The sequence below is a fragment of the Rhodnius prolixus genome, unplaced genomic scaffold (assembly GCF_049639745.1).
Source record: "Rhodnius prolixus isolate KJV_2025 unplaced genomic scaffold, Rpr scaffold_3, whole genome shotgun sequence".
Lineage (NCBI taxonomy): Eukaryota > Metazoa > Arthropoda > Insecta > Hemiptera > Reduviidae > Rhodnius > Rhodnius prolixus.
The window spans coordinates 20,640,839-20,655,930 of NW_027411603.1; the positions used below are offsets into that span (position 1 = coordinate 20,640,839).

General features: G+C 32.9%; 1 protein-coding gene across 1 annotated transcript in view; it reads right to left on the reverse strand.

The window, feature by feature from the left end:
- LOC141453579 (acetylcholine receptor subunit alpha-like) overlaps window positions 1–15,092 on the reverse strand; it is a 338,623-nt gene that overhangs the window by 58,583 nt on the left and 264,948 nt on the right. The window contains exon 4 of the mRNA XM_074126968.1: window positions 10,954–10,998. Coding sequence (XP_073983069.1) covers window positions 10,954–10,998 — 45 coding nt within the window. The remainder of the gene's footprint in view (window positions 1–10,953; window positions 10,999–15,092) is intronic.

Genomic DNA, 15,092 nt, shown 5'->3' on the forward strand with positions numbered 1-15,092 from the left:
AAAAGAATTGCATAATCCTTGGGCACAATGAAATTTGAAAAATACTACCCAGATCAGAAGGAACAGCTTTAACTGAACAGGTAAAGGATGAGATTAGCTACAAAAACCGTTTTATTTGCTTACACATGAATGCACTCCTAGGAATGCCATCTGTACTTGGTGTGAGAAAGATCATGGCGTCATTATTTGGCACAGTAATAATAATAATGTTTTATTTGAATAGAGAAAACAAAATATTACATATTATTTCTATAAACATCAATGACATGGTACATTACCGCCTGTCAGAGTCTCATTTGAAACAAAAATTATTAACTTAGTGATAAATACATATTTAATGAAAAGAGAAGTGAGGAAAAAGAAAAATTTATTTACATAAGAATACTATTTTTTAGTGTTACTGTAGTATTTGGTAATAATAATTAAAGTAGGAGAACAAAATACAATATATAAAATTAATAGTTAAAGTTATTAACTAAATACCACCTATAACGCATCACACATTTAACAAAATTAATTAGAGCTCTCCAATTACTACCATTTAGTAAGCATAGGACTTCTTCTTTAGTAAGCACACGCTTATTAAAGTATCGGATCCTGAACGCTAATGGAGCCTTCAGCTAAGAAATGAAAAGCAGTTTCAATAGACCTGAGGTTGCACATTGAACACAAATAACTGCGAGTGATCCAGAGTTTATAATTTAAATTTAGACCTTCCGTTCGCCACTTTAAATACTATTTGTTTAGAAAGGTGGTCTATATTCAGTTCCATTTTAATTTAGGCATTTATACTCGTAGAGTTCATGAAAACTATTTGGCAAAGTGTCTGTAAGCGCGTGAGGCTTACACCCAGATGCGGAGAGGGGAAGATGATGTAAACGTAATTTAAATCGATACGCGCTCGGGGGGGGGGATAAATAAATACAAAGAAAATATTTAGTAATGAAAATGGTCAAGAAAACACTTACCTTTAGCGCACCGGAAGCGAGCGCACACAGCATCCGCCAGGCGGTGAAGGATCTCTAATTAAGCGGTAGAAGGGAATAGGAACTATTAAGGAGCTAAAGTAAACAAGTGTGTAAAGATGTGTGTGTAATGTGTAGCTGAGCTCCTAGAAGCGTAAGAAATATTGGGGTTCAAGCCCAAAGAGGCGTATTAGAATTGGAAGTGAGGTAAGCGGAAGAGGGAAGGGTAATAGTGCACCCAGTGCACTAGATGCGGATGAGGAAGAGGTAATAGTACAATCAATGCACTAGATGCGCACGAAGGAAGAGGTAATAGTACAATCAATGCACTAGTTGCGGATGAAGCGAAGTGCTAGATATCAGCGGAAGTGACTCTTAGCAGGTAGAGGTGCAGTAAGGGTACGTTCACAACGGAGCTGTGAGCATAGATGATAGCAGAGATGATAGCAGTGATGCATCAGCGCTTATAGAATAACCTAGTACATTCTTATGTGAGCGTGCACAACGAAGCTTCGACTAGTGACTCATACTCGCTGCTATAAACGAGCATAGATGATAGAATTGAATTTTTCATTTTTCTGCTAGCTGAACTCCAGTATCGGAGCTTCAAAATGGACGTCGAAAAATTATTTAGTGCTGTCTTTACTCATTATTTTTTATTATTTACTTTTAAACAATATTTTGTTTTTCAAATCGTGCTTACATTTATTTTCATGTGTATTTATTTGTTTTTTTTTTTTTTTTTCAATAAAATCATTACTAACCTAAGAGTTATCACTAGTTTTTCTTCTATGGTTATAGGATTTCCATGACAATTTTTCCAAAGTTTTCTTAATTTTGACCTTATTTTTTCTAAAATATAGTCGAATGTGGGTGGGACCCATCCTCACATATTAAAAAAAACGATCCGGATAATTTCTAAGTTCCTTATATAAATAGTGAAATTCGCCCAAAGTACTTCGTTTTTTATTTATGGGATGTACATGATATTTTCTAAAGCGTTTTTTCTTTAAAATATACTTTTTTGTTGCTGCTGAACATAAAAACTCTTCTTCACTTCTCGGACATGTTGCATGTATCACAGCTCTGTTGTGCACACTAATCAGCGATTATATTTTACTCTATCAGTTATCATCTCTGCTATCATCTATACTCACAGCTCCGTTGTAAACGTACCCTAAGAAGTACACCAGCGGCAGACTCGAGTGACGTAGGGCCGGAAGCAGCCGATGATGAAGCGTTGCGGAAGTACGAAAAGCTGTACTTGAAGCGTTGGTCCAGCGGACGCGTACTATATCTGATGCAGAGCAGGGCCAGACGTCGACTCGTTACGAAGCGGTATGGAATTGAGGAGCACTTAACTTATTTGCACAGAGTCAGCGGCGTACTGAACTACAGCAGACGGAAAAACCCCACGGGTAAGAGAGGATAGAGAAGGGGAAGGTTGAAACCATGGGAACTGAGAACTAAACAAAACTACAAAATAGAAAAATAAGATATTGGCGGCGACACCAAAGGAAAAAATTAACGAAAAATAACGCGTACTACGAGAATTGGAATAAGGAGAGAGAGAGAGAGAAATAGAAAAAGGCGAGATGGAGAACTGTCAAACGGTACCGCCGAGAAAGGACGGTACGCGGCTTAACAGTGTCCTTGCTTATTAGTCAGTTACAGGATATTCAGTAGTAGCTAGATATCAAGGGAGGATCTACATATTTTAGTAAAAGGTCAGCGACATTCTTACGATAATGAACTTTAAACTATCATTTTTTCAGAGGAGTGCAGGTTGTTACGATAGGAGCCACTGGTGCCTCAGCAATATCGGTTTTGAAGACCTAGCTACAATTTGTTTTCTCGTAGGAGCTTCTTACAGCTCAATGTCAGCTACTTATAACATCACTTTTGAAATTAAATTTATCTTTAATTTAGAAGAAAAACAAAACAAAAAAACCCTATTTCTAAGGTGAATGTCTTCTGCTTCATAACTGTCAGATAGTATATTGTCTGTCACTGGTTGATAGACAAAGGTGACAAATATCAGAGAGGAAATAAAGATAAAAAAGGATTTGTGGAAGAATACGATATTTGTATTGCCTAGAGCCAAATAGAGGAAGGGAACATTTGATAAAAAACAAACGAAAAATCAGACACAGATTCAATTTTCAAGTCAAAAAATTTGATTTAAATAATACAGGGTGATCCATTTAAAACGCACCAATCGCTAATAACGTTTTAGGAAAGCGGAATTTCGGAAAAACCCACGAAGTAAACTATATGTTTATTTTGGTCTAGTTTTAAATGGATGCTGTATCTTCATTTTTGGCGGAGTTACGGCTAAAAACCCGATTGGGGTTTCGTAAGGACTTCTGGTTTTGAGAATGATTATGAAAACTAAATAAGAAACTGTGAAAAATGACGTTAATCCCGTTTCGATATCTCTAATATTAGTCGAGATATTTAAGATCAAAGTTACAATTTTATCTATTCGGGAACGGTTTTCAATATTAATTTTCCACCAGAAATACACGTTTTGGGAAGTTCTCTGATTGCAAAAAAATGTTATTTGTGACGTAAAAAACAAAAATAATAATAATTGAAGATTTTAAATATGAAGTGTAATGTAATGGTTATGGGTGAATCAGGATAATTTAGTTTTATCATCAAATAAAAGCAACCATCACATCATTTTAATGTACTCCGTATGCAAGACTTCTTGAACTGTGATTATGGTAAGAATATCTTGCCAGGTTGCTGGTCTAATGATCAAGAGCGTGGCTTTGTAAGTGAGAGATCACCAGTTCGAATCCCGCGTATGCAGTTATTCATAACACTTAATACATCATAATACATTTTTTAATAAAATGTACTCATACGAGGGATTCGAACTGGGGATCTTCCACTTATGACGCTCATGACCACTAGACCAACACCCGCCCCTTCCTGGCAAGATATCCTTACCGCAATCACAGGTCAAGAAGTCTTGCATACTGGGTGCATTAAAATGATGTGTTGGTTGCTTATTTGATGATAAAACAAATTTATTCTAACTCATCCATAACCATTACATTGCACTACATTTTTAAACCTTTAATTATTATTATTTTTGATCTTTGCGTCACAAATAACATTATTTGCAGTCAGAGGAGCTCCCAAAACGTGTATTTCTGGTGGAAAATTAATATCGAAAACCGTTCATGAGTTGATGATAAAATTGTAACTTTGATCATAAATATCTCGACTAAATATTAGGGATATAGAAACGGGATCAACGAAATTTTTCATAATTTTTTATGTAGTTTTCACAATCATTGTCAAAACCAGTGGTCCTTATGAAACCTTGATTAGGTTTTTTAACTCCGCCAAAAATAAAGATACAGCATCGGGGATGAAAAATTTGAAAACTGGACCGAAAAAAACATATAGTTTACTTCATGGGTTTTTTCGAAATTCCGCTTTCCTAAAAAGTTATTAGCGATTGGTGCGTTTTAAATGGATCACCCTGTATAATGTCAGAGAATTCTATTAGGCTACCTAACCTAAACCGTAATTTTCAATTACTTTCCCTAAAATATGTAATCTACCTTGATAAAAAAGTGATTTATACAGTTAGTATTTGTAATATATTAGAATAATTTCATCATTATTTATGTAAACTGACTCAATAAACAAAGGTGTGAGAAAAAAAGAGTATTTTAAATGCAGATTTTTTTTTTTTAAATTCTTATACCAAGATTATTCATGACTTGGACAAACTAATATTTGAATATAAATTAAAAATTATGTTTTATAATTTTTGAGAAACATTCTTTAAAGTATAAAAAAATAATTGGCTTCTTCAATTCAAACTCCTGCGCATTTTTATCTCTTAAAAAGTAACGGCAAGTAAGCACTTTTCATCCAATTTATAGGATCAAACATTCTCTAGTTCGAAGATATTGCAGTCAACTTTCACCAGCTAAAATCTAGTTTGTTTGGCAAGTCATTTAATATCACTTACATTAATGTAAGGTAACTGATTTAAAATTTTTTTTGCTCCTTTTTTTTATCTAACAAAATATACTTACTTTTACCTAGTCAAAAGAGCTAATGTCCACCTCGGAGAGAACTCTTTTATTTACTTTTGAAATTTTAATTCACTTTATTGTTGTGACCTGTTCTTTTATAAATATAAGTCGGGCGAGCATTATGGAGGTAAGGGAGGTTATCTGATTGTTCTCAGTTCTCGTGTTGTGCACGCCAAGATGATAAAATGTTCATCAGAAATTGGTTCTTCTTTTAATCAGAACTGATAAATTGTGACTGCAAGAGTTAGTCCATATTACAACTCTTAATTCTTCGCCATCTTTTTGGCAAATTTTATTGTCTTCCACAAAGCATTATTGTGTAGTTATGAAACAAAATATTTATACAACCACTTACAAGGTAAAATATACAATGAATATTATACTCAACAAAATAAGGGTTGTGAGCCAGCTAACGAGTGACAAGTGATAAAAGAAGAGGCTATCACTCTATTGATACGCAATCCGTCTGCTCTATATAATAATTTAAACAAACACGAAACTCTAGAACACCTGATAATTGGATGTCCCATTTATCTACCAATTAGGCTCCACTATCTATCAGAGTTTGACAGAGAAAATGCTTTTAATAAATTTCTAATTATTCAAAATAAAGACCACCTGATATATTTCCTTACAATAGAAGCTTAAAAATTAAGATTTTTTCTAATTAAAAGTAATTAATTAGAAAAATATTTTTAGTTTAATTAAGTGTAGTTAAATAACTCAATTAATATTAATTTTTAATCATTTTTTATGAAGACTGTAAAGCACAGAACTCCTGTACTGTGTATATTGAATCACTAAATACAGTACATTATCTATCTAATAACAATTATCCTAAAAGTTTACTTTAATAAATTAAGTAAAAATATGCTTATAAAAATCTTCAACAATTTAATGCATTTGAAGACACACGATGAAAATTAATAAAAACCCCATCGCACCTTTAAGTTTTAATGTACAGAGCCGAACAAAAGTCTACATACCACCACACCAAATATTTCGGGAATTTTCAAAATAAAAAATTATTAGAGTAAAAAATGTGATTTAAACATTTGTAACTATTGTTACTAAATATATATATGAGAGATGAAAAGACCTCTGCCATCTCCCATTGCATATAAATAAAAAGATTGGAGTTCATGCCTGAACAAAAGTCCACAATTCAATATTATAATAATACTTACTAGTTAGGGTAAATCTTAATATTTACAAATTTATTAGTTTTAGTTGAAACGTGAATATAGGCGGATCAGAGTTAGTTAAGAATTTATTATTATTTAAAATTGTTCACCAAAGAAAGGAAATCCCTGTGTCAGAACGCAGATTAATAGTTAAATTAAATAATCAAGGATTTTCATATCGTAACATTGCAAACATTATTCAAAGAAACCACGCGAGATATCCTTTCCGACCGAGATAGAAGACAAATTTTCAGGGTGTATGCAGACTTTTGTTCGGCACTGTAGTTATCAATCAACACCAAACGTATAGAGGACATAAAAAAAAGAGAGAAAAACTTTGGGATTTGAACAGCAAACTGGCATCTTCCACATCAACGAGGGTACACTAATTCGTGCAACAAATGCAATTCTATAATCAGGGATTAGAAAGTTGCAGCAGAGAAATTTAGAAATCCAGGTAGAGGTAAAAATAGTAATTCGTTTAAACTTTTAAAAATTAAAGTGGTAACAAACTACTAAAAATTTCCAAAATGTGGTAAGCCATACATTTAGCCATTTAGACTAATTAATTAATTTAGACTAATTAATTTTAATTGAAGAATTAAAAACCAAATTGAAGAATTACTGCTCAGCACTGAAAATTGCTTTCTGAGAACATAGAAATTCCTTGGGAATGAACTATGCCAGAATTGCTTCTACTTAGAGAAGAATTAGTATTTGGAGCCCGTAAATGAACATCATGAAGATAAATGGATACCAACTGACAAGGTGTAAGTCTTTTTACCCAAATTAGATGGCCTTTTGTACACTTAATGCGAAAAAAAAACTTTAGGTCAAATATACAGTCAAAGTAAAAATACCCATCAAATATTGGTGAACGAAATATTTTTACTATTATTAAACTATTTCTTATTTAATGTTTCAAGTAAAATAATTCAAAAAATTAAAAAGAGGAAAAAAGGCCAGATGTATTCAGTAATTAGTTTAACAGAAATGAATCCAACTGAGCTAATTTAGAGTTCATTTTTTAGTTAGAGTTGAAGTTAAAATAAGTCTCTAGAGGAGATACTCAAATGTTATCTAAAGTGTGACAATTCTGTTTCAGACTATTAACAAGTGTTATTAGAGAATGAAAAAGGACACATAAATCACATAAAAACAAGGACAGTCATAGTTAGTAGCTCAGTGATTACCAGGACACGGCATGTTGTGAGGTAATAAATAAGGAGGCGATTGGGCTAGATGACAAAGGTTTCTGTAAGGAACAACTAACACGCAAATTAACTTCAGTTAAACGAAAGTAAAATATAATATTTGTAATGTATATATTAAGAATATAATTTGCCCAACATTCAGGGGAGAAAATTTATTTCAGACAAACTTTATACAAAATATTACTGCGCATTAACAATGAAAGAAATCGCGTAATAATTAATACATTACAATTAAATTAATAAACTTTTCAAATTTTAATTAATACAACTTTTCTTAGTCGGTCACCCTTATATGGCCTAAATATTCGCTTGACAATTCCACTGTTATGTCACTTTTTACATGTTTCCCAAATAATTCTATTTCGTAAAAGAGGCTCTTATTACAGTCATGTAAAGTTTGCAAAACTAATTATAAAGTTAACTAACATTCATAATTGTTCAAACTTTTCCGTTTGCTTTTAAGTATTAATTATCTCATTAGAAAATGATTCACGAGGATAATGATCATGCAATGCGTGGTTCATACCAACAAATATTAATTTGATTTATTTTTCCAGCCATTTTAGTAACTACCACAGCCGTTTGATTAATCTCTTAGGTACCATTTCAGTAAATCATATGCTTCTATTAACTACATAGTATTTTCAAAAAAATTTTTTAAGCATGTTTGAATAAAGTAATCGAATTTGTCAAAACCTTTTCATTAAAATAATCGTTCGCGGACTGCTGCTGGAGTGCTTTACTTTACTGGTGATCAGGTCTGGGTAAACAGTAGAGTCTTTATTAAAGCTTTTTTCTTGGATGTTAAAAAAAAAACTGGACTTCTTTTAGATTTAGGAGTTGACGTCTTTTACTCTTCTCTATTACCTTTCTTTACTTTAGTTAGTTTATATCACAGCAACTCTGATTATAGACCCTTCAAATGGTCAAAACTAAGAAGAAGATTTCGGTCCTGTGAAGGAGAGAGATGTCCTGGAGAAGGAGACGAAACAGGGAGCTATATCAACTGTTCGGAGAGGTGGATGTGGTACGTGTGATAAGGTTGAGAAGACTGAGCTAGACGAGAATGGATGGCGGATCGATTCCCAGAAGATCGCTCGAGGTGGAAATAGGCGGAAAGAGAGGAGTACGCAGACCAAAGTTGTAATGGGAGGATGGTGTCATCAGTGACGCAAGAAATCAGCTAAAGGTGAGAAATTGGGAAGCGGCTGCAAATGACCGGGAACTATGGAATAGACTCATTGGGGAGGCTAGGACCCACTGAGGGTTGTAACGCCAATTAGATAGATAGAAGAAGAAGATTAATTAACCCACAACTATGAGTAATATTAGCTAAGGATATAAAGTGCGTGTCAAAAAAAAAAAAAAAAAAAAAATACTACCCAGTAGTATGAGTAAATAATGCAGTGAGGGAAAATGGAAATTCGATGCACAGGACGCCAGTACATCGAAAGAGACTTCGGGTTCCAATCTGTATGAGTGATTAATGGAAGAGAAAGTAAAAAAAACCTCTTACAGAAATATCCAGCAACTTACAAATTGTATTCAAATTCCAAATTTCAAAATATTTAATTTTTATTAACACTGTACTCTTGTTAATAAAACCCTACACTATAATCCATGATTACTGTAGGGGGAACCCATTCCTATTCTATGTTCAAACTGCCCTAAAAAAAGAGGGATATTTTTAGAGAAGGGTTTCACATGAAAATTATAGAACAATAGTACAGAGCCATTTTTAAGGAAATATAGCTGAAGTAAAAAATTAATTCAGTTAATGGTACTTGCAGTTGAGACTAGATTTCCTACAAACACGGAATTCCACCAACAAATAAACCGCTCAGTAGATAGCGCATTAGATTTCAACATGGATATACCGAGTTCGAATCCAGCTTCTGGCCCATAGAATTTCTCTTCTTAGCAGCTACTTACAGCAAACTGTCCGGTAAAAAGACAGTGTTATATATATATATATGTAACAAGATAAGACTGTACGGAGACCGGCAGTGCACTAAAAAAAGCTCCAGGCTTCAATAAACCCAGAAGACACGTATTAAAAATATATATACATACCATGAATAGTAATTAAATCAATTGCACAATTATATCTTCATTTCCTAATAAGTTTCATCTCAATAAATCAGAAGATAATGGCATGTTGGACCTCTACTAAATTGAGCGCCTCTACCTGATTTATTTCTTACTTCACAGTACTGGTAGTAGCATTGGAAGTTTTGGTAATTTAGACATAGCACGCTTTTCACCACTGAAATTTAAGCAAGGAGATAAAATATTGAAGGAAAGAGTATGTAGATAAAAGTTTCTTTTACACCGTCTGTATTCTTGAGTAACAACATGGACTCGTAAGTTTTAATAGAAGGAGCTTAACATGACTTTCTTAAGTATAATTTCTATTTAATTAATATAAATGCGTAAATCTTTACCCATTATCAGGATTTCCAAAAATGCCACTCACAAATACAAATTATATTAAGATCCACAGCGACAAGAGGTTAAATGTTCTGGAAACTAAGTTCTCAGCTGACCAGCTGGGAAGTGAGAAGTGAAATGGAGCCTCTAGATATCTCCATAGTTTACTTTAGGCGCCATTATTTCATTGCACGCTAACTTAACTAGTGGAATCTTAAAACCCAACAGACGCATTTCTTAAATTTTATGGCTCTAAGTTTGGCAAAGAATATTTCATTACCACATTCTGTGGAATGTGGACTATGCGTACTTTTTATTTCACTCCATCAAGAAAGAATTCTGCCCCTATCATTTATCACTTATGCACAACCAATAAATCATACTTGCATTTTTCGTAGTTTCATTTGCAATAGCATTTTTCTTTTCTTTAACTGTGACCGGCAACAGGATTTCTATCTACCTTCACAAAATGGTTCATAAAGTTGTTGCGTTTACAAAAACAGCCGTCACTTTGACAACACACTACTTTTTATTTTTGTTGAACCAGCCAATCTTTCCGCTATCCACTTCAGTCTTTCCCTATTTAACCTAGATAGCATCTTCTCCTTGGGCAGTGGTGTTAGAAAACGAATTAAATTATATATAAATAAACGACGAAAATTCATCTTTCGTAGACAGCTATTCATTGAACACTACCCATTTCCTATGATAATTAGATGCAGTCTCATTAAAACTAAGACATTAAGTTACCTCTAAAATGCTAAAGTAATCCTATTATTTATGAATGCAGGGAAAAAGGAAACTTCATATTTATAAAATTTCTATCATTTGAATAAAACTTGTCTATTGGATCTATGGAGTTGTATTAACAGCAAGACGTCCACATGTTCGCACAGAATTTTTCCTATTAATTAAATAGGTGTACTTAATAATAGTAATAATAATAATATTTGAAAAATAATTTCTTGAGTTCATATCTCTGTAATTAGTAATGTAGTAATGTAGTTTGCAAACGTTGAACGGTTACTTGCTTTTAAAACGGTGGAAGACATTATTTTAATAGAATAAAAATTATGACTACTTAGATATAACATACCTGTTCTACCCAGAGATTGGTCGTCATAATCTGATTCTTCAAATTCTGTAAAACAAAACAATAATTAGTTAAAATCATTTTAACTACCAACACTTCATGTATAGACCTAATAATATAATATAATAATAATAGGCGATAATCTTGAAAACTTATAGCTTCAAATCAATTTTCATTTTATTCATTTCGTTTAATACAAATAATTCGTCTCTTTTTTTCGTGACTTTTCACGAGCTTGAGTTCTTATATTAATGATTAATTAATATTAATATGTTATTCGACATTTATAGCGAATCAAATTTAAATAATTTAGAATAAAAATAATTAGATTAAATAGTAGTAATAATTTAATAATAGAATAACAATTTTAGGTAAATACATTATTTTTTGGTAATGCACAGAATTTTCACAGCAGAAAAATAAATAAATGTAGATATCCATTTGGGATACTTATTTGAATATGGGAAGATCTAAACTTCTGCGGATAATAGTGTTTAATTTGTAGTATCCCACACTGCAGGTTTTTGTTTTCGCTGAGGCTCTTCCTAGTTTTCCCAATAGCTCCAAATGCCATAAATATTTTGCATCAACGTTTTGATAAAGTAATTAATCAATTCTATTAAAATAAACCTAATTTAAAATACTCAGACATTGACGCGTCTTGAACAAACACCCACACAAATAATAATAATAATAATAATAATAATAAACATAAAATAAATGAATACAACAAAATATTATAATAAAACTTCAATCTGTCACATTTTCTACAAATATTTACAAACCAAAACAATATGCTTATAATATTACATACTCGCTATCTGAGCAGTATTATTATTTTATTACACCAAAGGAAAGTTGAGTCACATATTACAAAGGACTTATTCAGAAGAACAAATAGGAAATGTTCAGTATGATTATTCTATTGGAATGTTTGATAGTAGTGCAGTATTCTTAAAAATACTCTTATGAGTTTTGTGGGAGTAAATAAACATTGTACTAAGAATAAAAATACATAAATGTATGGAGCTAACCATTTTAAACCTATCAAATAAAGAAAATTGGAGTTCCATTCATTGATTGAATCAAAACTCATTTTCCACAAAGATGCATTTATACAATAGAATATAGGTAAGTACGAGAAAATAGGAGAAAAGGGAGCTGACACTACTGAACTATAGCCACTGATACACTCCCTTGCGAAAGTGAAAATGCACAATTCAATTCTGATTATTTCCCTCTACACTAGCAATTTCTAACCTTTAAAGTAGATTTTAATTAAAGAACCCATCCAATTATCGGTTTACCAGTTATCGGTATGGAAAAGGCAATTAAAATAAATTGGTTGATTGAATAACATATGCCAATACTTCACTATAAAACATTGATAATAATTTCATATTCTTTGCCTTTTTCTGAATTTCTTTGTACTCTAAAGCCTCAGAATTGAAAACCTAGAATATGTACAATTAAATATATTTGGAAAAACACCTTTTGCTTTTGCACACAAAAAAGTTGGTACTATGTAATATGATGAGTAATTTAACAAAAGAAATCAATGAAGTGAACATATTTGGAATGACATTTTGTGTGAGTTCAATGACCTACGGATCCTCATCACCTCTTTTCTTGAGACTTCCGACAGGATTTCTTGAATTTATTTTTTAACTGATTTGTATAAGATTCATTTGTTATCTGAGGCTTGTTAATAAATAAAGAGCTATTATCTTGTGGTAGGTTTTCTTTCTTAAGTATTGGAACCAATTATCTAGAGAATTGGATTGCTTCCCTTAGATTATTTGAAGCTGTTCCAGAATTCTTTAGTCTGTTTTTAAATTTACCTTGGTTTGTGTATTTTCTATATAATTTTTGTTCTTAGTTTTTTTAATTGAAATCTGGTGGTTCTTTATTCAATCGTAGCATTTCTCTGCTATTTTTTCCCCCCTTTATTGAAATGACTTTTCAAAGCTTCTGAGCTTCAATTTCCTCGCTTTAATTTCTGAAAAAATCATTGAGCCATTTATTTTTTTAGAAATGATTGTATTAAAAAAAAAACAAAAAAACTTTATAACAGAAAATGGACATTGCTATTGAGTTAAAAGTCAAATAGGGCAATTTTATATTACTTGCAAGTAATTCTGTGAATAGCTAAAGTAAGTACTACTACCGATTCAATATTACTTGCAAATAGCTTTCGACACATTATATTCTTTAAGAGTACTTACACTACTTATGATCTCCTTTGCTTAAAACCTTTGGAAAGTGGTAAATAACAGTTATTTATCGATGAGTACTTAGAAGACAGAATAGTGCAAGTGTTTGACTCAGCTTTTATCTCTCTATTCTAGTTCAGTAATTCTTTTTAAACCTTTGAATGATAGAAGCGAAAGTAAAGCTGCTATTGACAGAATAGTATTTGCGCCTTCTGCGTTAAAACTACTCGAGGTTTCTTTTTCTTTTAGTAATAATCATTTTCAGATTTTGCATACTGTTCTGAAGTTCTTCGGTTAGAGTACAACCCGGTTAGATGTGATAAAAGAAATGTTTTCAAATACAATCAATGATTCCAGTTTTATAATATTTATGACTTAAGTACGTTTTATAATTGTAACTGAAGATTGCTCGTGTAAATAAATAAAAACCTGGCATTCACAAAGAAACAAATGATGGTGATGGGTCTTAAATTTAAAAGAAATAAACAAAGTAATATGAGTTCTTCTTTACGTGTTTATTAGTGCTTATTAAATCAAGGACTTGTCATTAAGCATTATTTGATGTTTTAAGCTTTGATATAATTTGTTAGGCTGCAGGCACTGTTACATTTTTTTAAAACATTATTTATTGGAAATTCGTACAGCAGATAAGAGAGAAGTTGTACTGAGGGGTTGTTTTAAGAGAGGCACCAGGAGAAGATTGTTAAACTAGGGATCTAATTAACAAACCGTCAACTAGTTGGTTCACTAACTACGTAACCTACCTTTCTCATCCATCTTCACTTCTGTTCTAAGCGGAAAGTTCTCTTTGTGATAGTGAATGGCAGAGTTTATGACACACTGATATAGAGGGTAAAGGGAATTTGCCACTGACAGCCAGTCACAACCAACCTGCCTGGGTACATCAATCCACAGAAAATATCTTTGCAAACTAAATCTTGTGTCCTAACTTTGCGGATGGTACGTTCGACTAGATTTTTAATTCATTACAATACATTTTTTATTGTAGTGATGGACTACTTTAAACTAGACATTGGTTTGAAGCAATGATTTTGGGATATGAAAGCTTTTTTGAAATTTTATTTGTTGAAATCTGTCCTTCGCACTACATACTTTCCGCTATCCTGGAAGTATTCAGTGGTGCGAATGGTTCCGAAACCTGGTAAACCTGCTCACCTTCCCTTATCCTACAGACCAATCAGCTTACTGCCGACTCTAGGAATAGTTCAAGAAAAACTGTTACTTAAGCGTATTAATCCGTACATTGTCGGAGTTTGGTATTATGCCAGACCACCAATTTGGTTTCATGAGTCATCATTGCTCAGCAATGCCACCGGGATGCTATCGCTTCAGCACTGGTGAGAAAACAGTATTGCTCAGGGACGTTCTTAGACGTAAGCCAAGCCTTCGATCGTGTTTGGCATCCTGGATTACTGTTCAAACTAAAAAAGAAACTTCCCTCAACATATTACCTCATTGTGCGCTCCTATCTCTCAGATAGATTCTTTCAAGTCAGTACTGGCTCAGCAATCTCTTCTTTCTCCACAGTGGGGGCGGGAGTGCCGCGGGGGAGTATACTTGGCCCCGTTCTCTACACAGTATACACATCAGACATACCTGTACAACCTCTACACTGCTCTGTACATATGCAGACGACACAGCCATACTAGCCACAAGTACACATCCTTCATCAGCTTCATAAAAGTTACAGACCCACTTACATAAAATAGAATCCTGGGCAAAGAAGTGGCGGATTAAAATGAACCCACAAAAATGCCAGCATGCCACGTTTACTCTCCGACGGGGCTCCTGTCCACCTGCCCTCTTCAACAGTAATCCTCTTCCTTGTACATTTCTGGTGCGCTACCTTGGGCTCTACATAGACAAACTGCTCACGTGGAACCTACACACTAGACTTAAAAGACAAGC